General features: G+C 38.3%; 1 protein-coding gene across 3 annotated transcripts in view; it reads left to right on the top strand.

Moving 5' to 3' along the window:
* Positions 1–22,449, top strand: part of GRM8 (glutamate metabotropic receptor 8) — a 737,958-nt gene that overhangs the window by 445,776 nt on the left and 269,733 nt on the right. For all 3 annotated transcript variants that reach the window (XM_044246506.1, XM_044246507.1, XM_044246508.1), the window contains exon 7: positions 20,592–20,792. In XM_044246506.1, the coding sequence (XP_044102441.1) occupies positions 20,592–20,792 (201 nt within the window). The remainder of the gene's footprint in view (positions 1–20,591; positions 20,793–22,449) is intronic.

The raw sequence follows: 22,449 nt of genomic DNA, 5'->3' as shown, positions 1-22,449 counted from the left end.
GCTCCATGGGATTTTAACATTTAAAAAAAAGGGAATTCACTTCTGTGGAACATTTGCCTATACACCTGGTCCGGAAGCAGGCGGTGATTAAGGGAGCCGCCACCTAAGACCTGGAAGGTCCCCCTGGTCTGTCAGGGCAGTGCAGATGAAAAGCTTGCAGATCCTTTCCACTTCTAGCGTGGAAGCTGACTGGGAGTTTCTTGCTGTTTCTTTATGTGTTGACATGTTTGCAGGGCCACAATTATAAACTGATTACAGCTAGCAAAAAAACTGCTTCCATTGTTCTCCCTGCTGAATGGTAATTAGACTGTTATTGTGTTCATTGCCATTTTTTATTGTTGCTAGTCTTTTGAACATTATTAGGCTATCTTAGATTTCAGTATGTCCTCTGGAAAGAAGGAAATGCCAACCAAGTGCAATGTATGTAAGATGTTTATAGTGATTATCTTATTGTATGCTCTAAATCGCATCGTAGAAAAACTAAATATATACTAGAAACAAGACATTTTGTTTTCCTGTCTGTAGTCATTTGAACCACGTTTGATGCTCTAACTTCTCCCTCTTCCTTGATCGTACAGCTAGTTCAGAAAAGGCTGTTTCAAAGTTAGAATGCCATGTGTTAGAAGATTTCAAGTATAATCTGGACAATGTGAATTTTGTTTCTATGTGAAGAACAGCTTATCTCGAAGGCTGCATTTACATTAGCTAAAAAGGAAAACTATTGGCAGTTTTTGGTTTTTTTTTTCTGTCTCTGAGTCTGAGTTGATTTTGTTTTGTTTTAAATTGACCGAATCGACCTGATTGCTGTCTCACAGACATAATCTGTGAACTCATCTCCTAGACTCTAGGCCCAATTAGTCTAAATGCTTTCCTGGTTTGCTACTAATTGTATGCTTAACTGTTAAGTTATGATAAAGCTCATTTGAAGGGTAAAATAGAATTCATTCTTCATGTCCTTTAATGTAATTGTATCTTATTTTATCATTGCAATAGATGGGGATAAGAATTTTTCCCCATTCTGGGGCATAGAAAATATTTGAATGTCTCTGAAATACGAAGAACATGCAGGAAGACACAGTCTTAGTGTATTAGAAAATGTTAAAAAGCATACAGTTTGGGAATAATGGATGAAATATGTGTAAAGGGTATCTAAAAGAGTTTTTCGAATGATAGAATAAGCATACACTTTTCAGATGACTTTGCTGTTTTTGATAGATTTGACCAATGTTTCACTGAAGAAAGTAAATAGAGCAAGTGCATTTTCTTTTTTTCTTTTTTTTTTTTTTTAAGATTTTATTTATTTATTTGACAGAGAGAGAAATCACAAGTAGGCAGAGAGGCAGACAGAGCGAATGGGGGAAGGGAAGCAGCCTCCCCTCTGAGCGGAGAGCCCGATGTGGGTCTCGATCCCAGGACCCTGAGATCATGACCTGAGCGTAAGGCAGAGGCTTTAACCCATGAGCCACCCACGCACACTGCAAGTGCATTTTCTAATCTGACAGTTTAAAATAGAATTAATTTGAGATTTCTCCCTCATCCTTTGTCACTTGCATTTGATTTTCAGCTGACATCTCTTGTCTAAGACAATGAGATTGATCACAAAATAGAAGCTTTAGAAATTTCTCTGAAAATTAGTGAAGCTACTAAAAATTATATTTTAGTAGGATTTACCTTAATTGAAGAAGGCATAATTGGGATATGATGATCTACAAATAAGTAAAGGAGACCAAATATCCAATAATAGAACTAAAAGATCTACCAAATTATTAAGGCATGCAAGTATTTGGCACAGCAAATAAAAGTCAGGAATGATTATGAAGAAGTAAAAAAAGAGCAAAAACGATAAGCAGCAAATTAATTAATAAAGAAGATGAGATACCACTTGGAAAATTGATAAAAGAGAATAGAAAATTCTCTTTATCATTTTGTAAATATAACAGAAATAAAAGATCCTTTTTTCCTTTCAAATTTTTATTTTAATTCTAGTTAGCTAACATATAGTGTAATATTAGTTCAGGAGTAGAATTTAGTGATTCATCACTTACACAGAACATCCAGTGTTCATCATTAACAAGTGCCCTCCTTAGTGCCCATCACCCATTTAACCCAACCACCACCCACCAGGCCTTCAGCAACCCTCAGTTTATTCTTTGTCATTAAGATTCTCTTAATTTATTTCCCTCTTTTTCCTCTTTCCATATGCTCATATGTTTTGTTTCTCAAATTCCATATATGAATGAAATCATATCATATTTGTCTTTCTCTGACTTATTTTGCTTACAGTAATACTCCCTGGCTTTATCCATGTGCCAGCCAAATGGCAAGATTTCATTCTTTGTGATGGCTGATGTCTCCTTTATCCATTTATTAGTTGATGGACATTTGGGCTCTTTCCATAGTATAATGCTACAATAAACATCAGGGTGCATGTATCTCTTTGAATCTGTATTTTTTTTATCCTTTGGGTAAATACCTAGTCGTTCAGTTGCTGTGTTACAGGGTAGTTCTATTTTTACCCTTTTGAGGAACCCCCATACTGTTCTCCAGAGTAGCTGCACCAGTTTGCATTCCCACCAACAGCATAAAAGGGTTACCCTCTCTCAGCATCCTACTATCTGTTGTTTCCTATGTTAATTTTAGCCATTCTGACAGGTGTGAGGTGGTATCTCATCATGGTTTTGATTTGTATTTTTCTGATGATGGGTGACGTTGAGCATCTTTTTATGTGTCTATTCGCCATCTGTATGTCTTCTTTGAAGGAATAAAATATCTTGAAAGGCATTTCTTTCAATTAGTTAGAAGGAAAAGACAGTAATTGACTTGATGATTTTTTTTCTGTACTTTTAAAAAAAGATTATATTTATTTATTTGAGAGCAAGAGAGCACATGCATAAGTGGGGGTAAAGGCAGAGGGAGAGGAAGAAGCAGACTCCCCACTGAGCACAGAGCCTGAAGCCACTGGGTCTTGAACCCTGAGATCATGACCTGAGTCAAAGTCAGATGCTTAAACAACTGAGCCACCCAAGTACCCCTACTGTACTTAATGTTTAGTAGTGAATCTTTATTTTTGAAGAAAGGTAGAATTTTTTTAAAAGCAACAATATGTAGGGGATTTTTTAAAATTAAATGTGCTTACACATTCCATTTCAAATGACTAGTATCAAATAGAAAAAAGTACTGTAGAACTTGACTAGAGTTATTATTGCTCCTTCCATTCTTTTTGTAACTGCCCAGAACTCTTGAGAAGAAGATCATCATTGAGATACTTGAAATAAATGGCCATCTAAATTAGGTGATTGTTTCCTGCCTACAACCTGTCAGTGATTTACATTAAAGAAAGCATGTTCACAACCTGAACATTATCAACCATTAAATATCTCTTTGTAAATCAGTTTATCTCATTGATAATTGGGCACTTGTTGGACAGGGATTAGGAGAAAGGATGGCTATGTATTTATTTATTTATTTTAAGAGAGAGAGCACGCAACTGGTGGGGCAGGGAGTTGCAGAGGGAGAGAGTCTTAAGCAGACTCTGCACTGTGCACAGAGCCCAATGGGGTGCTTGATCTCAGGACCCTGAGATCTGATCTGAGCCAAAACCAAAATTTGGAAGCTTAATTGACTGTGGGACCCAGGTAACCCCAAAAGGATAGCTATTTAAAGGGGAAAATGATTTAGAACTGCAGAGGCATGAGGCACTAGATACTAACTTAATGTCCCTCTTAATTTGGTTAGACATAGTCCTAACTATGAGAGCCGAAAGAGCCAACATTGTGAGCAAAATAGCATTTGCAAAATGAAAGGGATAGAGCCCTGAAGATCACTCAGTCTGTGAACTTAACTGAGAAGAAGAATGAAAAGCAGACATGCAGATCAAAAACACTTTGTCAGATTCATCTGACCTTCTAAATTAGACCGACACATCCAGCTGATTGACAAAAAGTCTATACATGTTAATTATAATAACTTTAGAGAGCTTTTGAGTCTGTGTACTTATTATACTACTTATTATGAGGCTATAACAGTGTGGAATGGGATAATTAGTTTTTATCAAGGGACCTAATTGACTAGAGGTTTATACTTGGAGAGTAAAGGACAAGAGGTTGCCAGAAGAAGTGACCTATAGAGGTAGGGCCTAAAGCTACTCATAACTTTCCAAGGCCAAGGAAAAGACCCTTTGCTACAGGAATGACTGTCACAGAAGGATGGGATAGGGGACACTAACATTTATTGAGATGGTACCATGTTCAGAGAAATAAAATGACAAACGAAAACGAACATGGTCCCTGCTCTTGTGGATCATTAATGACATTGTTTTAAAATCAGATAGGATACAGAGATGATTTTAAAAACCACAAAGAGGAGAAGGCCTTCAAGGGTTGTTTTCCTTATAGATTTTCTTTTTTCTTTTTTTTTAATTCAACTAGCCAACATATTGTACCTCATTAGTTTTTGATTCAATGTCCAAGGATTCATTAGCTGCATATAACACACAGTGCTCATCACATCACATGCCCTCCTTATTGTCTATAAACAACCATTGATTTATTTGAAGAAAGAATATTCATTAATTCAGTGAGTACGTGAAACTAGAAAAGAGGTACTTGGGTTGAAAGGTATTTTAAAGTCATAGTTGTAAAATGTAATCTTAAACTACTTTTGTCTGTAGTTGAAGGGACACAAATTATAATTTTCCTTTGACTGACTGCTTATAACAACACTCAAGGTAGGAGGTCATTTTCCCCTTATACACTGGTAAAGATGGGGATACCAAGAGAGGTTAACTCATTTGCCATAGATAACAGAGCTAGTAAATAAGGGATTTGTGTCATAAATTTCATATTTTTCCTACTATTTTATGCTACCTCATAAAAACTGGTACAATAAAAATTCAACGTGTGGTAAGTAGGTTGCTGTCCTTGAGGTTAGACACAGCGAGATCATGGTTGTATATCACTTAGGATTATGCCCAGCTATAAGTAACAGGGAGGGAAAATAACACTTTTTTTCAACAAGACATGACTTTATTTTTCTGTCTGGTAAAATCCAGAGGAGGCCTCCAGGAATAGTGCTGTGTGGCTGCTCATACTGCTCAGCTGTCTGGACGGTGTGGCTCTAATTTCTCCTGGTTCCAGATGAAAGGTAGAACTCCAGTTACCCTCTTTGCCTTTTAAGTGGCAGGATGGAAGAAAGGGTGTAAACAATAGAGACGAAGCACACACGTCCATGTCCTTTAAGAAAGGCTCCTGCGAGTTGCCACCTTTCCGTTTGTTTACGGTCCTATTGGTGGCTATATTTAGATACAAAGGAGGTTGGGAAATGAGGTCTGTTCTGGTCAGCCACGTGTCTGCTAAAAATCCTGAGGTCTAATACCACAGAAAAGCTGGTGAATTAATACTGAGGTACCATCAACGGTCTCTGCCCAGAGAGCCTCCATGAGTGGTTGGGCTCGAAGACCGAGAGAAGTCAAGATGTGAATGGCAATGAGGGAGTGGAAGCATGAGTACTCTTCCAAGAAAGTTGGCTCTAAAAGGGAGGGTGCTTTATCAAATGACTCCCATACATGACTCCGTCTCCATCCAAAATGCATTTGATTGAAAGATGATCAGAAAACTCACATATTAAAAGCTGCCACTTCATACAGCAGATGAACACACAGGACTGTCGTAGAAAGTCAAAGGCCAGATGTTTACCAGGTGCTTAGAGCAGTCCTGTTAAATGAGACAGGTCTAGGGCACCTGGGTGGCTCTGTTGGTTAAATGACTGCCTTCCACTCAGGTCCTGATCCTGGAGCCCTTGGATCAAGTCCCACATCAGGCTCCCTGCTCAGCAGGGAGTCTGCTTCTCCCTCTGACCCTCCCCTTTCTCATGCTCTCCCTCTCATTCTCTCTCTCTCAGATAAATACATAAAATTTTTTTTAAATGAGACAGCTCTATCCAAAGATATAGCAGCAGGTTTATATTTTAATCTAAATTCATTTTTTTGTATCTGGGCACCTTCTTTATTGTTTAGACTTGACTTATAATGGAAAAAGGAAGACAGTTTGAATAAGACTAGGAAGCAAAACACGGTGTGGAGGCTTGGCTTTACAGCTTACTATGTTTGTGACAATGGTCAGGCTATTTAACCAGACTCAATTTTTTTATGTTAAAAAAATAATAAAAATAAAAATAATGGGAATAATGTAATTGCCTCATAGAGTGATTGTAAGAACTATATAAAAACATATCCAGCTTGTCTAGCATGGGGGTTGGCTCATAATAGATCTGATAAATGTTAGGTATCTTCCTCTCAGCTTCGGAAAAGAAGGCTGTTTGTGAACATTTGTACACTTGAGCCATTATGTCTAAATGTTTCCTTTATCATAGCTCCCTGTTTCTATCCAAGTCCTTGATGGTAGTAACATAATTTGGGGAGTAAAAATAAACCACCGAGAACAGAATCCAAAAAGCAGATTTGTTAGAACTAAATTTAAAGTGCATCTCAGGCTATGATTTTCACTTTGGTTCTAAATATATCGAATTTCTATTTATAATTTTTCTCACAAAATGTGTTTTGATATTCAGAGTATGCGAGAAAAGTTTAAAGATGAAAATATTTTCAATTTCTTTTTTGCATTTGCATGCACTGAAAGTTTAAAGATGAAAATATTTTCAAAAAAAATTTTTTTTGGTATTTGCACACAGGGGTAATAATGAGAGATCCCAATAGGCCATGCTCCATCTCAAGGTGAAATTAGGGCTTGTTGCCAATAAGACCTGTGGCGGTTAATTTGCTCCTCACAGGGCCAGAATTCCACTTCTGTCCTGGAAAGTTTTCTGGGTCTAGAGAGGATTCACACTAAATCATGAGTTATAATTTAGTTTATATGTAATGTTGAAGGACACCATAGTTTATATTAGTAAGATTAAAGAAAAAAAAAAGACTTGTCAAACAGATCTACTCTTTTTCCACGGTAAGGTAAGTTCCTAGTCAAAAGCTATAATTTTTGATCTGAGGCAACAGTGTGTAGGAGTTCTGCTTAATGAATACTGATGTTCTATTGTTTCAGGAGTGATGAAATACAGCCACAGGTTCCTGATTTATGAGGGGTTTAAAATGAGCACTTACCTCATCTTGGATCTGTTGTTTTAACACTGTCTAATACGGTTAGTCTCAGATGGTCTGTTTCCTCTATTATGGAAATTATCCTACCAGTCCATGTGGAGAGAAGCAAGAAGCAAAACACCCTTACCGACCCTACCTTTTATGTACATTTATTTGAACATAAAAATAGAAGGCATAGCTTTGGTTTATTTGAAAAAAGTTTCCCCAGTAGTACTTCAGTATATCCCATATAGTTTCCTGGAGTGGCCCTTCATAAAATATTAAAGAAAAGGGATGGTGGCTTTATGCACAGCTAATTGGAACTGTCTTATTGATGTGTGCTTCTTTGGAATGAAACTCTGTTCAGATTGGTTTAACAAATATTGCTATTAACCTAAGACAGATTTGGGCACCATGCTAGGCCCTGTGGGTCCTCAGAGGAGGAAGATCTAAACCCCTGTCCTTCATGAAGTTTCAGATTATCGAGAGAGAAAATAATATTGAGAAAGAAGTTGTAAATCATAAAATGATGACTGGAAGACGAATCATGCTGATTCATTAAACGCCGTCCACAGACTCTGTATTTACTGATTCCTGGTGAGGACTGGGAATGAGTGGATGGTCTGCATCCGTGAAGTTGTCTGACAGAAGCAGAGGCTGATTGAATTAATTGGAAGGCAACAAGAGAGGTCATCTTGTCTGGTCCCTGTCCCTATGAAGGATGGCACAGAAACTCTCCCAGACAGATTGTGACCTGCTTTAATCAGCCACTGGCATTATACCCACACCTGTGCGATGACCCTTAAAATTGGGAAGAAAAGTGAAAGACCCAGTCAGTCACCCAGCGGATAGACCACACTGCACAAAGGCAATGATTGTTTTCCTCTTTCATCTGGGTGCTCCAGGATCACACACAGATCCCCTCAAATGTTCATTTAAAGAATATGCATCTTACATATCTGGCACATCTCGTTTTTTGTATTAAATTCCTTTTGTAACTTATGCTTAAGTTGTAAAGCCCTAGTTTTGACCGTTTCAACCAAAAACCATGGTTCTTTGAATGGCGATGGCTTCTAGGGATACTCCTTTCATGTCGGCATGAGGGAACCTTACCATAACGCGCAACTTCTTGCTATTCACTTTTCCTCAGAGTTGGTTTCATTAACTCCTTTCGAGGCTTTTAATTCCTCATGAGCAAACCCACTTAGGGATCCCCTCAAGTTTTACTCATCCTCAGAGGAACTTAATTACACAGGGAGAGAAGGTACAGCTGGAGAAAGGCGACATGACAGAAAGGGAGGAATCACGGAGCGAGGTAGTAGGATTCTGTTCCCAGCTCTGCCCCTACCTGTTATATTGGACCCGGAGAAATCCCTCAGTGTTCCTCGACCTCAGTCTTGCCATTTGTAAAATAAGAAGATTGGATGAGGTCAGTGAGTTTCAGACTCTTCTTGATTGTACTCCAGATTAGTCATTTCTTGTTTATGGCAACCCAGTGCTCGCATGCCTTCCAACTAAAGTAGAAGGTTCAAGAAATAGTACTTCCTGTTACTATGTGCAATACACTCCTTTCCATTTTATTTTTGAAAAATGCAGTTTTTAATGATTTAAATGATTTTACATCATTTTTACAGTAAGTTTAAAAATACTAACAGGACGTGTCATCAAGCTTAAAAATAGCAGATACGATCATTGTTAAGGTTGTTTCAGTATGAGCGCTCCTATTTTATTAATTGCAAGTTTTAGGGTCTCATTATATGTGCTCTTGTAGTGACATCATTTCATTGTTGACACAATCTTAAGAAGAGTGAGAGAATAGGGGAGAAGGAATGTGGGACTAGAGAAAGTAGAAGTGGGGAAAGTTTTGTTTTCCTGTGTGTGTGTTTAATGCCGCCTATCTTATTTACTGTTCAGTTTTTTGTTCCAAAGAGAATATCTGAGACAATACAACTGATGACTTGCGAGAAGAAAGACTGAAGTTCGTTGCTGAGTAGTAACGTAGTCTTGGAAACAATTCCATGCCCTCTCTTTCCCCAGTTCCTGGGAAGTTTGTAATTTAAAAAAAAAAAAAAAAAATGAACTCCAGGGGTGGAACCCTATCCTGGACTTAGAAAAGCCACAAATCAGACAGGGTACATTCCTGTAATGCAAGGTAGTAGACAGAATTTTTAGGTGCAGGCTAGTGGGGTTCCCCTGGCCTGTCCTAACAGGAACAAGTAGACCATGTTCATCGCCCACTGGGCAAATGTGTGGCCATCTGGTGAGACAATATATTCCTGGCCTAGAGAGCATCCATTGGTCCACTGGTCTCATTGAGCAGCAGGGTCTACCCAGATACAGAAGCCAGGAACCTGGAAGTCACTCCTGGCGACACCCTTTGCTTCAGTTCCAGCCAAATCCAGTTAATTATGTCTTCTAAGGTCTCCAATGCATTTACATTTTTCTGTCTTCATCGTCACTAGCCCATGCCATACTTTGTCCTTCTTCATTTTATAAAGGAACCTCCCAAGCAGTTATTCTTTTTATGTAATGCCCTGATAACCTCCCAAGCAGTGGGAGGTCTCTCTCCCGCCCCATCCGCTCTTTCCTCCTCCTTGTCTGTTCTTCTGACCCAGTGTTCTTTTTGAACCGGAAAGCCAATTATTTGACCTTTCAAAGACCTCCTACTGCACATAGGAAGAAGACAAATTGACTCTAGGTAACCTGCAAAATCCCTAAATCTGCCCTCCCATCCTCTCAGGCCTCATCTGTGCCACACTCCTGCCCAGCTCCAGCGTCCTGCGAAGGATTTCAGGCCCTCATACTTCTCCACCCCTTCAATCAGTAGAAGAAGGGTCACTGTCACTCAGCCTCTTGTGTTCCCCCTACTGCCCTTTCTCCTCTCATTCACTCCTGTTTATCCTTTCGATATGAGCCCGTCACTCCCTGAGTTTTAGTTTACGGTTGTATCCGGCTCAGAGCTTAAGACATCACCCAGGCTGACTGAATGGTGATGATAAAGGTGATAATAAAACATCCCTTGTATAGTACTCCTTACTGTTTCCAACACACTCTCCAGACTGCCTTAAACACAGTAACTCAATTATGACAACAATTCTGTGGGAGAGTTACTTTTTATTCTCACTTTTCAGATAAGGAAACTGAGGCATAAGAGATTAAGGGATTTAAAATCCCGCAACTAGTAAATGGTGGTGTGAATTTAAACCCCAGCAGATTAGCTGCAGGGTGGTTCCTAATCTTTGAACTAAATTACCTCTTTCACGTTTATTAGATGAGTATATGAATATATATCCTGCGTTTATACTGGGATTTCTTTTGTTTGTGTAATTGGAAAAGTGTTGTATGTTGTAGAAGCTTAAGTATTTTATAGCCCCGTATAACAAATAATGGTGTCCATTTATTCACTGTGTATTGTGCTGGATGCCCTGCATTATCTCAATTCTCACAACAGCCATGCAACATAGGTATAAATTCCCATTTTATGAGTACAGAATAAGAGACTCAGGAATGATCTCGAGTCTTGATCTGTCTGATGTCAGAACCCATGTTTTTTTGCATTTTTCTGTTTTTTGTTTGTTTGTTTTTAACAAGAGATGGAACTTGACCTGGCCCTTCTATGTTGCATACAGTTTAAATAAGGGGAGAAGAAAATGTTGAGCATTAAGAATGAATTGAGGGGCACCTGGGTGACTCAGTCAGCTAAGTGTCTAACTCTTGGTTTCTGCTCACGTCATGATCTCACGGTGGGGAGATCCAGCCCTACTTTGGGCTCAGGCTTCTGGAGCACACAGGTTTGGGATCCCACCCACCCACCCATCCCCGGTTACATGCACGCACACACATGGTTGGTCTCTCTCTCTCTCTCAAATAATTAAAAATCTTTTTTAAAAAAAAGAATGAATTGAGAATTTATTAATTGTACCATGATCAACCACGTAAAAATACAATGAAAAAAATTCTGTTTCATAAAGCTAGAAAATGAAATATCAGGGCATTACATAAAAAGGAATACGTGAGGGGCACCTGGGTGGCTCAGTTGGTTAAGCAACCGCCTTCAGCTCAGGTCACGGTCCCTGAGTCCCAGGATGGAGTCCCCCATCAGGCTCCCAGCTCCATGGGGAGTCTGCTTCTCCCTCTGACCTTCTCACCTCTCATGCTCTCTCTCACTGTCTCTCTAAATAAATAAATAAAAATCTTAAAAAAAAAAAAAAAAGGAATACATGAGTGATATATCTTTGCTGAGGATTCCAAAAGAAGATTCGAATAAATGGAGATGCTCTGTTTCCAAATGGGACACTTAATATCACAGCTATTTCAAGTCTCCTGCAACTAATTTTAAAAATCAATACAATTCGAATAAAAGCTGCAATTTTTAGAACTAGCTTAAATAGTTCTAAAGTTTGTGAGAACCATCAAGAATTTTAAAAAACAAGGGTATTGATAGAACTTGCATGAACAGATGGTAAAACTTATCATAAAATTACAATAATTGTCCAACAGGTAGTATTGGCATATTGGGAGACAAGTGGCCTAGAGCATAAACTCCAGCTGTATATCCAAGAACATATAGAGTTTGATGTGTGTTAAAAGTGACTTTATATAAATCAATAGGGAAAAGAACATTCAAGAAATAGTGTGGAAGAATTGGCTCATAATTTGAAAAACAAGGCTAGATCTCTACCTTGCAATCAAATATTATGTTGAGTACTGGGAAACAGTTAAATGCAAAAACCTGAAACCACTGAATGAACTGCAATGCAAGTATAAAAACTATGCTTTCCTACAATATAGGGAAATCCTCACTAGGTGAAGTGAATATAGCCGATTAAAAAAAATATATACAGTATCTTCTTAATTTAGGGGAAAATGGAGAAATCCTATAAGGCAATAGGTCAATATATAAATGGTTAATGTGATAGGCTAATAGATATTCTTTATTTTCTTCATTATACTTTTTTCTCACATGTCTACTAATACTGATTAGCTTTTGTGATTAGAAAAAAAATTAAAAAATATTTTTAAAGGCACATTTGAAGCCACATTATAAGGTCTGCAATGACTACTAACATATCTTGGGGCGGGAGATGCATGAGAAGTCCTATCTGCTAGAGGGAGTTTAGGGGGGAGAATTGGATTTCTTCTATGGAGTAGTTAAAGAGAAAAACTCTACTATTCACTATTGAACTCTGATGTACATGATCAAGATAATTATGTAAAGAAATGCAACTGTCTGAATTTAATCAAATGCCTTTTCTTTGTTTGGGGACTTAGGGATATATCTATGAAATAATTTCCTCTTCTGAGCATCTTTTTTTTTAAACTGGTTGTTTTGCCTGAAGATACACTCTTAATCTTACTTGCCTCCTACCTTAGGTTTTTTAGTGTTTTAAAAACCCTTGGGCATTGCATGGAAAATTTAACACCTGAAGGGACACCTGGCACCTGCCTGAAGCACTTTCCATTTCCTGCCAGGCACACAAAGGAGAGAAGTCATTGTGGGCTGATGTAGCACTCTTCAGGGGTTGATTTACAAGTGTCTCCTGATGTGTCCTCAGGCAGCTAAGAGCCTTCAGTTCTTGGGACTACATTTAAATTACAGAAGAAATAGAGAGCAGGTGATTTTCAGCAGAGGACCCTTATCTTCTCATTTTCTCTGCCCTTTGTAAATAGATAAGGCAGGGGCTCAAATTAGTTCATTAGTCCAATACATCTGTTTATTCAAGTCCTTGACAAAGCCTAGTGAAGAACTGACAAAGCAGGACCTTAGGTGTGGAATTCTCTTTTGAGCTTGATGTTACTTTCTTAGAGAAATCTTACAGACATTTATGCTCTTACCTTCCAGAGCTAAAATACTCTATTGATTTTTATAAACATTAATTTATAAGTTTTATTAGCTTTGGCTTTTGCCACAAATATCTAATCATCTTGCTTATGAATTTCAGCCACATTATGCCAACTTTATCTCAGGTGCATTACTGAAATTCACAAGCAAGATGAGTTTGTTTGTTTTTTTTTTTTAACAATTTTATTTATTTTTGGACAGAGGGAGAATGATCACAAGTAGGTAGAGAGGCAGGCAGAGGTGGGGGGAGAAGCAGGTCCCCTGCTGAGCAGAGAGCCCAACACGGGGCTCCATCCCAGGATCCTGAGATCATGACCCAAGCTGAAGGCAGAGGCTTAACCCACTGAGCCACCCAGGCACCCCAAGATGAGTGTTCAAGAGACTTGAAACTTTTCTCCTTCAAAAGGTACTAGATTTGAAGTAGTTAAAGTCTAAGAGTCATGAAAATGCAGTAACTCAGTTAACCAGACTAACAATACAGGAAGAAAAATTCAGGCTGGCAATTGGTATTTTTTGTTACTGTAGAATTTCCAGGTCTCGATGGTAGTCCAGTTACTGGTTATTCCAAATTATTTTGGAGAATTTTTAGTGACATTTGTTCACTCATACCCTTATACAATCTTTCAGCAATCTTAGCAAGTGTAAGGAGGAAACAGAAGAGAACATACCCTAGCATCTAGGAAATTTAGAACTGTAGGGACCCTGACTGATTATGTTATTCAATTGTCTAATTTCTACTGAGAAGTAAACAAATCCTAGAAAGCTCATGACTTGACCAAGGACACAAAGTCATTTGGCCACTCGGTTAGAACTAGAATGCGAGTCTTCAACTTCTCAGGCCATTGGTCTTTTTTTTTTTCTTTTAAGATTTTATTTATTTATTAGAGAGAGAGAGCTCAAGCAGGGGGAGAGGTAGTGGTGGGGGAGAAGCAGACTCCCCACTGAGCAGGGAATCCAATGGAGGGCTCCTGAGATCATGACCCCAGCCAAAGGCAGATGCTTAATCAACTGAGCCATCCAGGAGCCCCTCAGGCCATTGGTCTTACAACAGTTCTACTCCTAAGTAAAGCTTAAATTATTGCAATGCTATAAATAAATGATCAGTGGTATTACTATTATGTAATTACTCTAAACATTTGGGCCTTTCTTCAAACAATTCAACAAATTTATGTAAAATCTGCATACTTTGTTAGAGGATATATTAAATACTAGAGAATATTAAAAATCAGTTCTTTTAACTGAGGTCTTTTTTGATGCAGTTGGAGAGCCAGAGCCGTCAAAAACAAAACCTTCTTGTTAGCCTGATTTTCCAAATTCTGTTAATGCTGTCAGGGTTCTGCTACCTTGCCTCAAAACACCTGAGTTGTTGATTGCCTTCAAACCTTACTCCCATATTTAATCAGGGTGCCAAATACTGTCAGTTTGACATCTGAAACATATTTTCCCTCATTCTTTTTTTCCTGCTTTTTCAACCTATATCCGCCCTGCCTCCCAGCTTGTATCTCTACCTTCAAACTACATTTGCTTCAATTTACTTTACCCATATTCCCAGAAATATTTTAAATATTGGTCATGGTTCTGTGTTTCCAACTGAACAATATTCAATATTCAACGTAGCATTTAAGATACTCTATAATCTGATCTGGGCTGCTATGTTAAAAAACTAAATATCAGTGCTCTCGCCTATCTTGATTTGACATCTTACCTGAAGCTTGGAGGCTGAGCAGGAGGTATCAGGAAGGCATGAAGAGTTACAGAGTGGATATCCACGTGAAGCCCTTTGGTGGGAGATCTCAGGTTATATTCAAGGACCTACAAGTGGAGCAGCAAGAAGTGGGGTGGTGCCAGCAGATGAGGCTGGAGAGCTGGGATAGCACATTGCGGAGGTCCCTGGGGGCAGCTATCCCAGTCAAAAGCCCAGGAATGTGCCCAAGTCCACTTGCCTTGGGTTGTGTTAGTTGGGACCCGGATCTAGGTCTGCCCCACTGACCCATACTCTTTCTCCTGTAGCCACTGCCTCCCTCAGTCAGTCTGTCTTTCTGCCTTACCATAGGGCCCTTGTTCTCATCTCCCTAGAGTTTGCATGGGAGCTGCTTGAGCTTCATTTGCCTATCCTGGTGCTTAGGAGAAATTCTTGTATAATTGAATATGCTTCTGTTTCTTTCCCATCTTTCCTCTATTGTATCCTTGAAGCCAAATCAGTTTAAATTCAGTAGAAGGTGACTTAGGTTGGCTGAGTTGATAGTGATTCCTTTTGCGTGTGCAGTGTGGTTCTTTCTGGTTCTCATGGATTGTTACTGGCGTGCGTGGTTCACTGATTTCAGTCACCCACTGTGCAGTTAGTGCATACATGTAGGGCACTGGGAGAGTGGCTTGTAAGATATGACAGTCTTTTCTCTGGTGCATTGAGTAGCGAGATACAGAGTTGTTGTGAAATTCAGAATGACCCTTCATTCTGGTCCCATGTGCCTAAATGTGTCCCTAGCTGGTCACGGATTCTCTTCTTTCCTCCTACCATCCTCTCCACACAAACTGCAAGAAAATAGTTTAATCATTTAAAATAGTTGCTGCATTCTTAAGGAAAAGTCAGAGAGAAACTAAATAAATACTTTTTAACCTATAAATTTAGAATGTGGGATTTTTTTTCTATTGCGTGCTGGGATTATAGTAAAAAAAATCAAACATATATGATATTTGGTTTCTTGGGAATAAAATGACTGGTAGGACTTCCATCTCCTCCTCCTCCTCTTTCTCTGCTTCTTTTTCTTCTTCTTCACTGAACTGATCAGTTTATTGGATCATCATTATATTAACATACTTTCAGGAAAAGGAAAATAACCTCGAATCTCAATCTATAAAACTAAACTACACCCTGAGAAATCAGAAATTCTTGGAAAGCAAAGCTCAGCGACTATCTGTCAAAAAATTTAAAGTTCATGTCAGGCATATCTTAGGAATTTGCACTGTAATGTGTATGGCACTCTGCAAACTTGAGCAGATTTGCCTTTTGAAAACCAAGAGGATACATCGTGATGCTTGAAAGACCTTAACTGAGGCACATGAGGTATTGCTTGGACCAGTAAGAATTTATTCTGTTGTCCAGGAACATGAGATACAGTCAGAAGTTTTACATTTCATTAATGAAAATGTAAAATAATCTTGCTATAAAATTTATGAGGCTGACTTCAACTCCCCCCTGCAAACATTAAGCTATTTGCTGTTAATTTTAAGCTATACACTAAAGCACATCACAACTTTACAGTCAGTGTTTTAAATGGATGGCTGACATATAGCCTTTGACAATATTTAGCCCTTTATAGCAATACATTAACACTAACTTTAGAAACTATAGCAAAATGAAATTTTACAGCCAATTAAGTTGATGAGTCACTGTTAGCTTCTTAAATTCCTTTTTAGATGAATAAGACAAACAACTACAGGAATTGAGGAGCAAACCCCCGCTCTTGTAAAATCTTAAGTGTCTTCATGAAGTTGAAATGTTAGGGAATAGAAAAATATGGTGTCTAAACAGCCTGGAAAGAAATAAAATGATTTCTTGTTAAACTTAGAAATGATAATAATGTTCAGTCTTTTAGTTTGTCACCGTGTGCTTCCATCATTTCATGGAAAGAGTCATAGTGTGTCCACTGACTTGTGTGACAGTTATCATTAAGCAGTCTTCTGAACTTTTACTTAAAAAAGAGCACAAAACAGGCGCCTGGGTGGCTCAGTGGGTTAAGCCGCTGCCTTCGGCTCAAGTCATGATCTCGGGGTCCTGGGATCGAGTCCCACATCGGGCTCTCTGCTCAGCAGGGAGCCTGCTTCCCTCTCTCTCTCTGCCTGCCTCTCCATCTACTTGTGATTTCTCTCTGTCAAATAAATAAATAAAATCTTAAAAAAAAAAAAAGAAAGAAAAGAAAACTACTTAAAAAAAAAAAAAGAGCACAAAGTTGGATATATTTAATCTCTGCTCATACTACTAGGAGTTTACAACTAGTTAAGGAAATAAATAGTTTAACAAGTGCAAATTTAAATATGTTCCTTTAATGATAGGTATGGTATTTGAGAGTTAATTATAAATCTATTATGTATAAAGTTAAAATTGCTTTAGGAAAAATCAAAAAAGAATATGTCTACTAAGGGCACCTGGGTGGCTCAGTCAGTTAAGCAACCAGGTCTTGATTTTCGCTCAGATCATAATCTCAGGGTCATGAGATCAAGCCGTACCTTGAGCTCATCCTTTGCACAGAGTCTGCTTGAGATTTTCTCTCTCCCTCTCCCTCTGCCCCTCCCTCTCAAATAAATAAATAAATCTAAAAAAAAAAAAAAAAAGAATGTCTATTCAATTAGGACATCTCCATTAAAATTTATCAGGAAAGTATGTGTATAATTTATCCCAATTATTGAATATTGAGAAATATCTTTATAGATGGAGTGAGGTTGCATTGGATAAACTGTAGCATTAAAATAAAATCACATTTTTATTTTAATCATATTAAAAACATTTTAGGATAGAGTAAATTTAAAAATAATAAAATATTCACACATATCTAGCTCTTACCTATATTCCATGGACTGAAAAATTTCCAAATTTCTTTATGTTCTTGTGGTTATTATTTTCTTTGTACTTGGGCTTGGGCATTTTCTGCCATTTCTGTGCCTGCTGTTCATACTCCACCCGGTGGCAATGGAGAAAAAGAAATTCTCTCTTTAAAAAGAGGGGTGCCTGGGTGGCTCAGTCTGTTAAGTAACTAATTCTTGTTTTCAGCTCAGGTCATGATTTCAGGGCTGTGAAATTAAGCCCTGCTTCAGGCTCCGCACTCAGTGAGGAATCTGAGATTTTCTCTCTCCCCTATGCCCCTCTCCCTTCTCTCTCTTAAACAAATAAATAAATCTTTTAAAGATTGTGCATTCTCTTGATTATTAGAGAAGACCCCCCCCCACACACAAATAAAGTACATAAGAGAAGCAAAGTCAGAAAAACAAGTGATAATGTTCACAGAAGTTGTGTGTGTGTGTAGCCGAGGGATTTACAGAGCAGCAGCAATACAAACAGCAAACTTGGAATGTAGTGTTACAGGTAATGTTTGTGTCCCTTTCGTAAATTTGAAATGTGTTAAAACTCGACCCCCTGATATGAAGGTATGAGGATGTGGGGCCTTTGGGAGGTAATTAGGTTAGATGAAGTTTTGAAGCTAGAGCGCTATCCCTCATGAATGGGATTAGTGTCCTTAAAAGAAGTCACCCGAAGTCTGCTCTCTTCCATGTAATGATATAATAAGAAAACAGCTGCCTGCAACCCAGAAGATATCCTTCACCAGGACCCAACCATGCTGTTACCCTTAGTCTGGACTTGTAGCCTCAAGAGCAATGAGAAGCAAATTCTGTTGTTTACAAGACACCCAGTCTTTGGTATTTTGTTATAGCAGTTCAGACTAAGACAGTGAGGTATCTGTGTTTGGAAATTACAGATTTGTCATGTCCCCAAATTGGGAGATGCTGGTTCAGTAAATCTGGGGTGGCCCTCAGGAGTCTGGACTTAAGAAGATAATCAGGAATGGAACAACTGCTCGAGGATTTATAGGATTCATTTCCAGTTATCAAATTTAGTGATACAAAATGAATGAAACTGGGAATCTTCTGATGGACCTACGGGCCTACCCTCAAAGTACTTATTTCAGTCTTGTATCAAGCTTACTTGTCATTTGCCTCTTGTTTTCTTAAGCAACCATGCTGGTTGGCTCAGGACTATCTGGGTTTTGGTCCTGTATTCTGAGAAATCCCTCGATCCTGGACTAGCCAGAGTGGTTGGTCACTGGATAAGATCTTTAAAGAAACAACTTATCTTTTTGGTTGCTGTGACCATTCTTCAATATTTGTTTATGAATTGTCTACTTTGTGGTGAAAACTATGGGGGAGAAGTTTTTTGGCAGAAGCTGAAAGGGCTGTTTTCACAAGGTCACTTGATGACATTCTGGACATAGCAAAGCCATTCTAAGACCCCAAGGAGACAAAGTGCCAATGGAGGTAGGGACAAGACAGTGCTCCTGGATCTGCATGGATGTTAGCTTAGATCACACAGCTAATGCAGTTGAAGGGATCGGTATGTCTTTTGTCATCTTGAAGGTGCTCTTTGTAAGAACAGATCTCCCCTCTCTGCTCTCAATCCTGAAAGACCTTCAATTCCAACTGAGGTTTTAGGGAAATGATGTAATTCTCTATAATAATAGCCTGGTTTTAGCACTATTGAGTTTGACATGGAAGCAGACTATGCAGGAATATGATAGGCAATTGGAAAGGTGGGCTGGCAGTTAGGTGACAGGAAAGTCTTACAAAACTAACTTATCAGACTACTGGATTTAATAAATTAAATTGATTAATACCGAAATAGAAAATTGTTGTGTATCTAAGCACAACATGGTGATTATGGTTAATAATACTGTATTGTATACTTGAAAGTTGCTAAGGGTAAATCTTAAATGTTACCACCACAAGGAAAATTAAAAAAAACTTACTATGGAAGGTAATGAATGTGTTAACTAACCTTTATTATGGAAATCATTTCATAATCTATACATATATAAAATCATCATGTAGTATACCTTAAACTTAAACCATGTTATATGCCAATTTTATCTCCGTAGAAAGATTTAAAAATAAAATAAAACAGAAAATTGAGTTCAAGGGGCATCTGGGTGGTTCAGTTGGTTGAGCGTCCAACTCTTGATTTCGGCTCAGGTCATGATCTCAGGGTCCTGAGATAGAGCCTCACCTCAGTCTCCGAGCTCAATGCAGAGTCGGCTTGTTTCCCTCTGTTCCTCCTCCTGCTCTCTCTCTCAAATAAATCAATAAATAAAATCATTTAAAAAAAAAAGAAAAAGAAAATTGAGCTCAAGAAGAAAATAAGTTGAATGATTCTTCTGAAGATAGCTGGTTTGCTTAAGGAAAAACTGTCTTTTAATATTTACAAAAAGGGCTCCCAAGTAAAATACGTTCAAAATGAGCATAGATATGATGGGGCGGGAGGGAGAGAAGACCTTACTTTGAGACACTAATTAAATGATACTCCCGGAACTGAAGTAGATGAAAAGAAGAAACCTACGCATTTTGCTTATAAGATCAAGTCACTACCAAAATGTTATGTAATTACTAGAATGTAAAACGTAATCGGACTCAGTAAGGTGGAAATAAAGATAATGAAATTCTATGTTTTTGTTTAGTTTATATCTTTTTGTTGCTAATAGAATAGTTTCTGTTCTTTCAAAATAAAAAATTCAATACCCAGTTTAAAAGCCTGACTCAGTATGTATAGGAATAAAATAATTGGGAGTTAAAGTAAATAGTTTTGTCTCATTAAGTGTGCCTCAGAGGGCACCTGGGTGGCTCAGTCACTAAGCCTCTGCCTTCAGCTCAGGTCCTGATCCCAGAATTCTGGGTTCGAGTCCCACATCAGGCTCCCTGCATCGTGGGAAACCCCCCTCCCCCTCTCACCCCCCACCCCCGCTTGTGTTCCCTCTCTCGCTGTGTCTCTCTCTGTCAAATAAATAAATAAAATCTTAAAAAAAAAATCAAAAGTGTACCCCAAATGTGGAAATCTTAGCCCTAATGCCATCTTTGAGTAAAATCTAACACCAGTTGATGGTTTACTTTTTTATTTTACAGGGCTGGAGAGAATTGCCAGGGATTCGTCTTATGAACAGGAAGGAAAGGTCCAATTTGTAATTGATGCCGTGTATTCCATGGCTTATGCCCTGCACAATATGCACAAAGATCTGTGCCCTGGATACATCGGCCTCTGCCCACGAATGAGTGCTGTTGATGGGAAAGAGCTACTTGGTTATATTCGGGCTGTAAATTTTAATGGTAAGTCACAAGGGTTTTTTTTGGTCATTAACTACTTTAGAAGTGACAGTGTTTGTTCTTCCCCACCCCATACACAGAAGACATTCAAACAGAGTGGAAAGCCCAGGATTAGAAGCAGTCCCCCCTTTTAATCAGAAGTGTGAGGTTTTCCACCTGCTTTTAAATCTCAAACATATTTTTTTTGGTGCTCCTGAAAGAAGCAGAAGTTAAAAATAAACCTCAATCAATCAAAATATTCTACTTAAATACCACTATTTCAGAAATAACTTAGGAGGCTCACGACAGATTAGATTTCCTTGAAAATGTTTTGTTTTCATGCCATTGTTAGAGAAGGACCTGTAGAGATTTTGTTTTAAAACTGATCTTAGGCTTCTTGAACAGTAAGCTCAACTAGAGGAAGGTAGATGATCTGGATTTGCTACATATTTACCTTCTGAGCACTGGGTTAAGTTTCTCTATCTTCTCTTTCCTTGTATCACTTTCAATGATCTGGTTGCTGTAAAGCAATGGGCTGCATCCTATAAGCTAGAACTTCACGGGATGCCTTGGAGATGGGATTTACTTCCTGCAGAAGCAGAACTTCTGCTCTCTGTGAGTGTCACAGAAACTGATACAAAATAAGATGGACCCACGGCATTCTGCTGAGAATAGCCAACTGCCTGTCTGAAGTGAAGGAATTACTGAATGCTGCTGCGGTTTCATGAAAGCTGTAATGGTTGCGGCTCATGATTTTGACCATTATTTTCAAATGAAATGATAGAATGCTCTGAGCTGTCTAATTCTTTCTGTTTGGCTGTAATCCACACAATGGACATGCCTCCGAGTCACGCACTGCACTGCACTGTCCATCATAATACACTCCAGTGACCTCAGCTGCCAGCCTTTCTCAAAAAAGCACAAGGTCATCTTCAATTTAGAATTCAAGTGGAAACTTCTTCTTTTGCTTTGTGCAGGCAACATGAGGCAAGATTTGGTTTACATTCAACACAGGGTATCCTTATTTTCAGCAGAATTTTTTGTGAGACATTATGTAACAATCCTTTTGTTATGAATATGAATATTAAGGGGAATTTAAAAATAATTTTCTTGCAATTATAAAAATTGAGCAAAAGAAGAGTATTACAATGCAAGGTTATTTATCCTGACGTGAGGTTGGGGAACACTCCATTTATCCAAGTAGTTAGGAGCTGTGAAGAGGAATGCAAATGATTATATTTTCTCAATAACTGAAGCTCATCTCCAGAAGATGGGAAAATCTTTAAAGAAACACGAGATTAAAGTATTTTAAAGGTGAATTACCAATTTCTCCCTTATCTTAATCATAGATAAAAGCCAACCCCTTCCTTGATGACTTCCATTATTATACCATACTGTAATATAATGATGCTATTAAAGACTATTAAAAACATCTTAATGCCTAATGATTATTAAGACAATTTGCCTCTAGACTCCAATGATTCCTGAGTTCCTTTGTCTACTTTTTAATAGTCTTTTTTCCCCTACCACCTTATCAGGCTGCTGTGCCTTTGTTTTTTTGTTTTTTTGTTTTTTAAGGACTGATCTCTTCCATAATTTACTTCTTTCAACCCACTATGGACAGAGAAGCACATATAACATTTCATTCATTTAGTCAAGATATATTTATTGAGCACATAGA

This window comes from Neovison vison, chromosome 4 (assembly GCF_020171115.1).
Source record: "Neovison vison isolate M4711 chromosome 4, ASM_NN_V1, whole genome shotgun sequence".
In the NCBI taxonomy this organism is placed as follows: Eukaryota; Metazoa; Chordata; class Mammalia; order Carnivora; family Mustelidae; genus Neogale; species Neogale vison.
The sequence above is the reverse complement of the archived record's forward strand: the minus strand, read 5'-3'. Positions and strand labels throughout refer to the sequence as shown.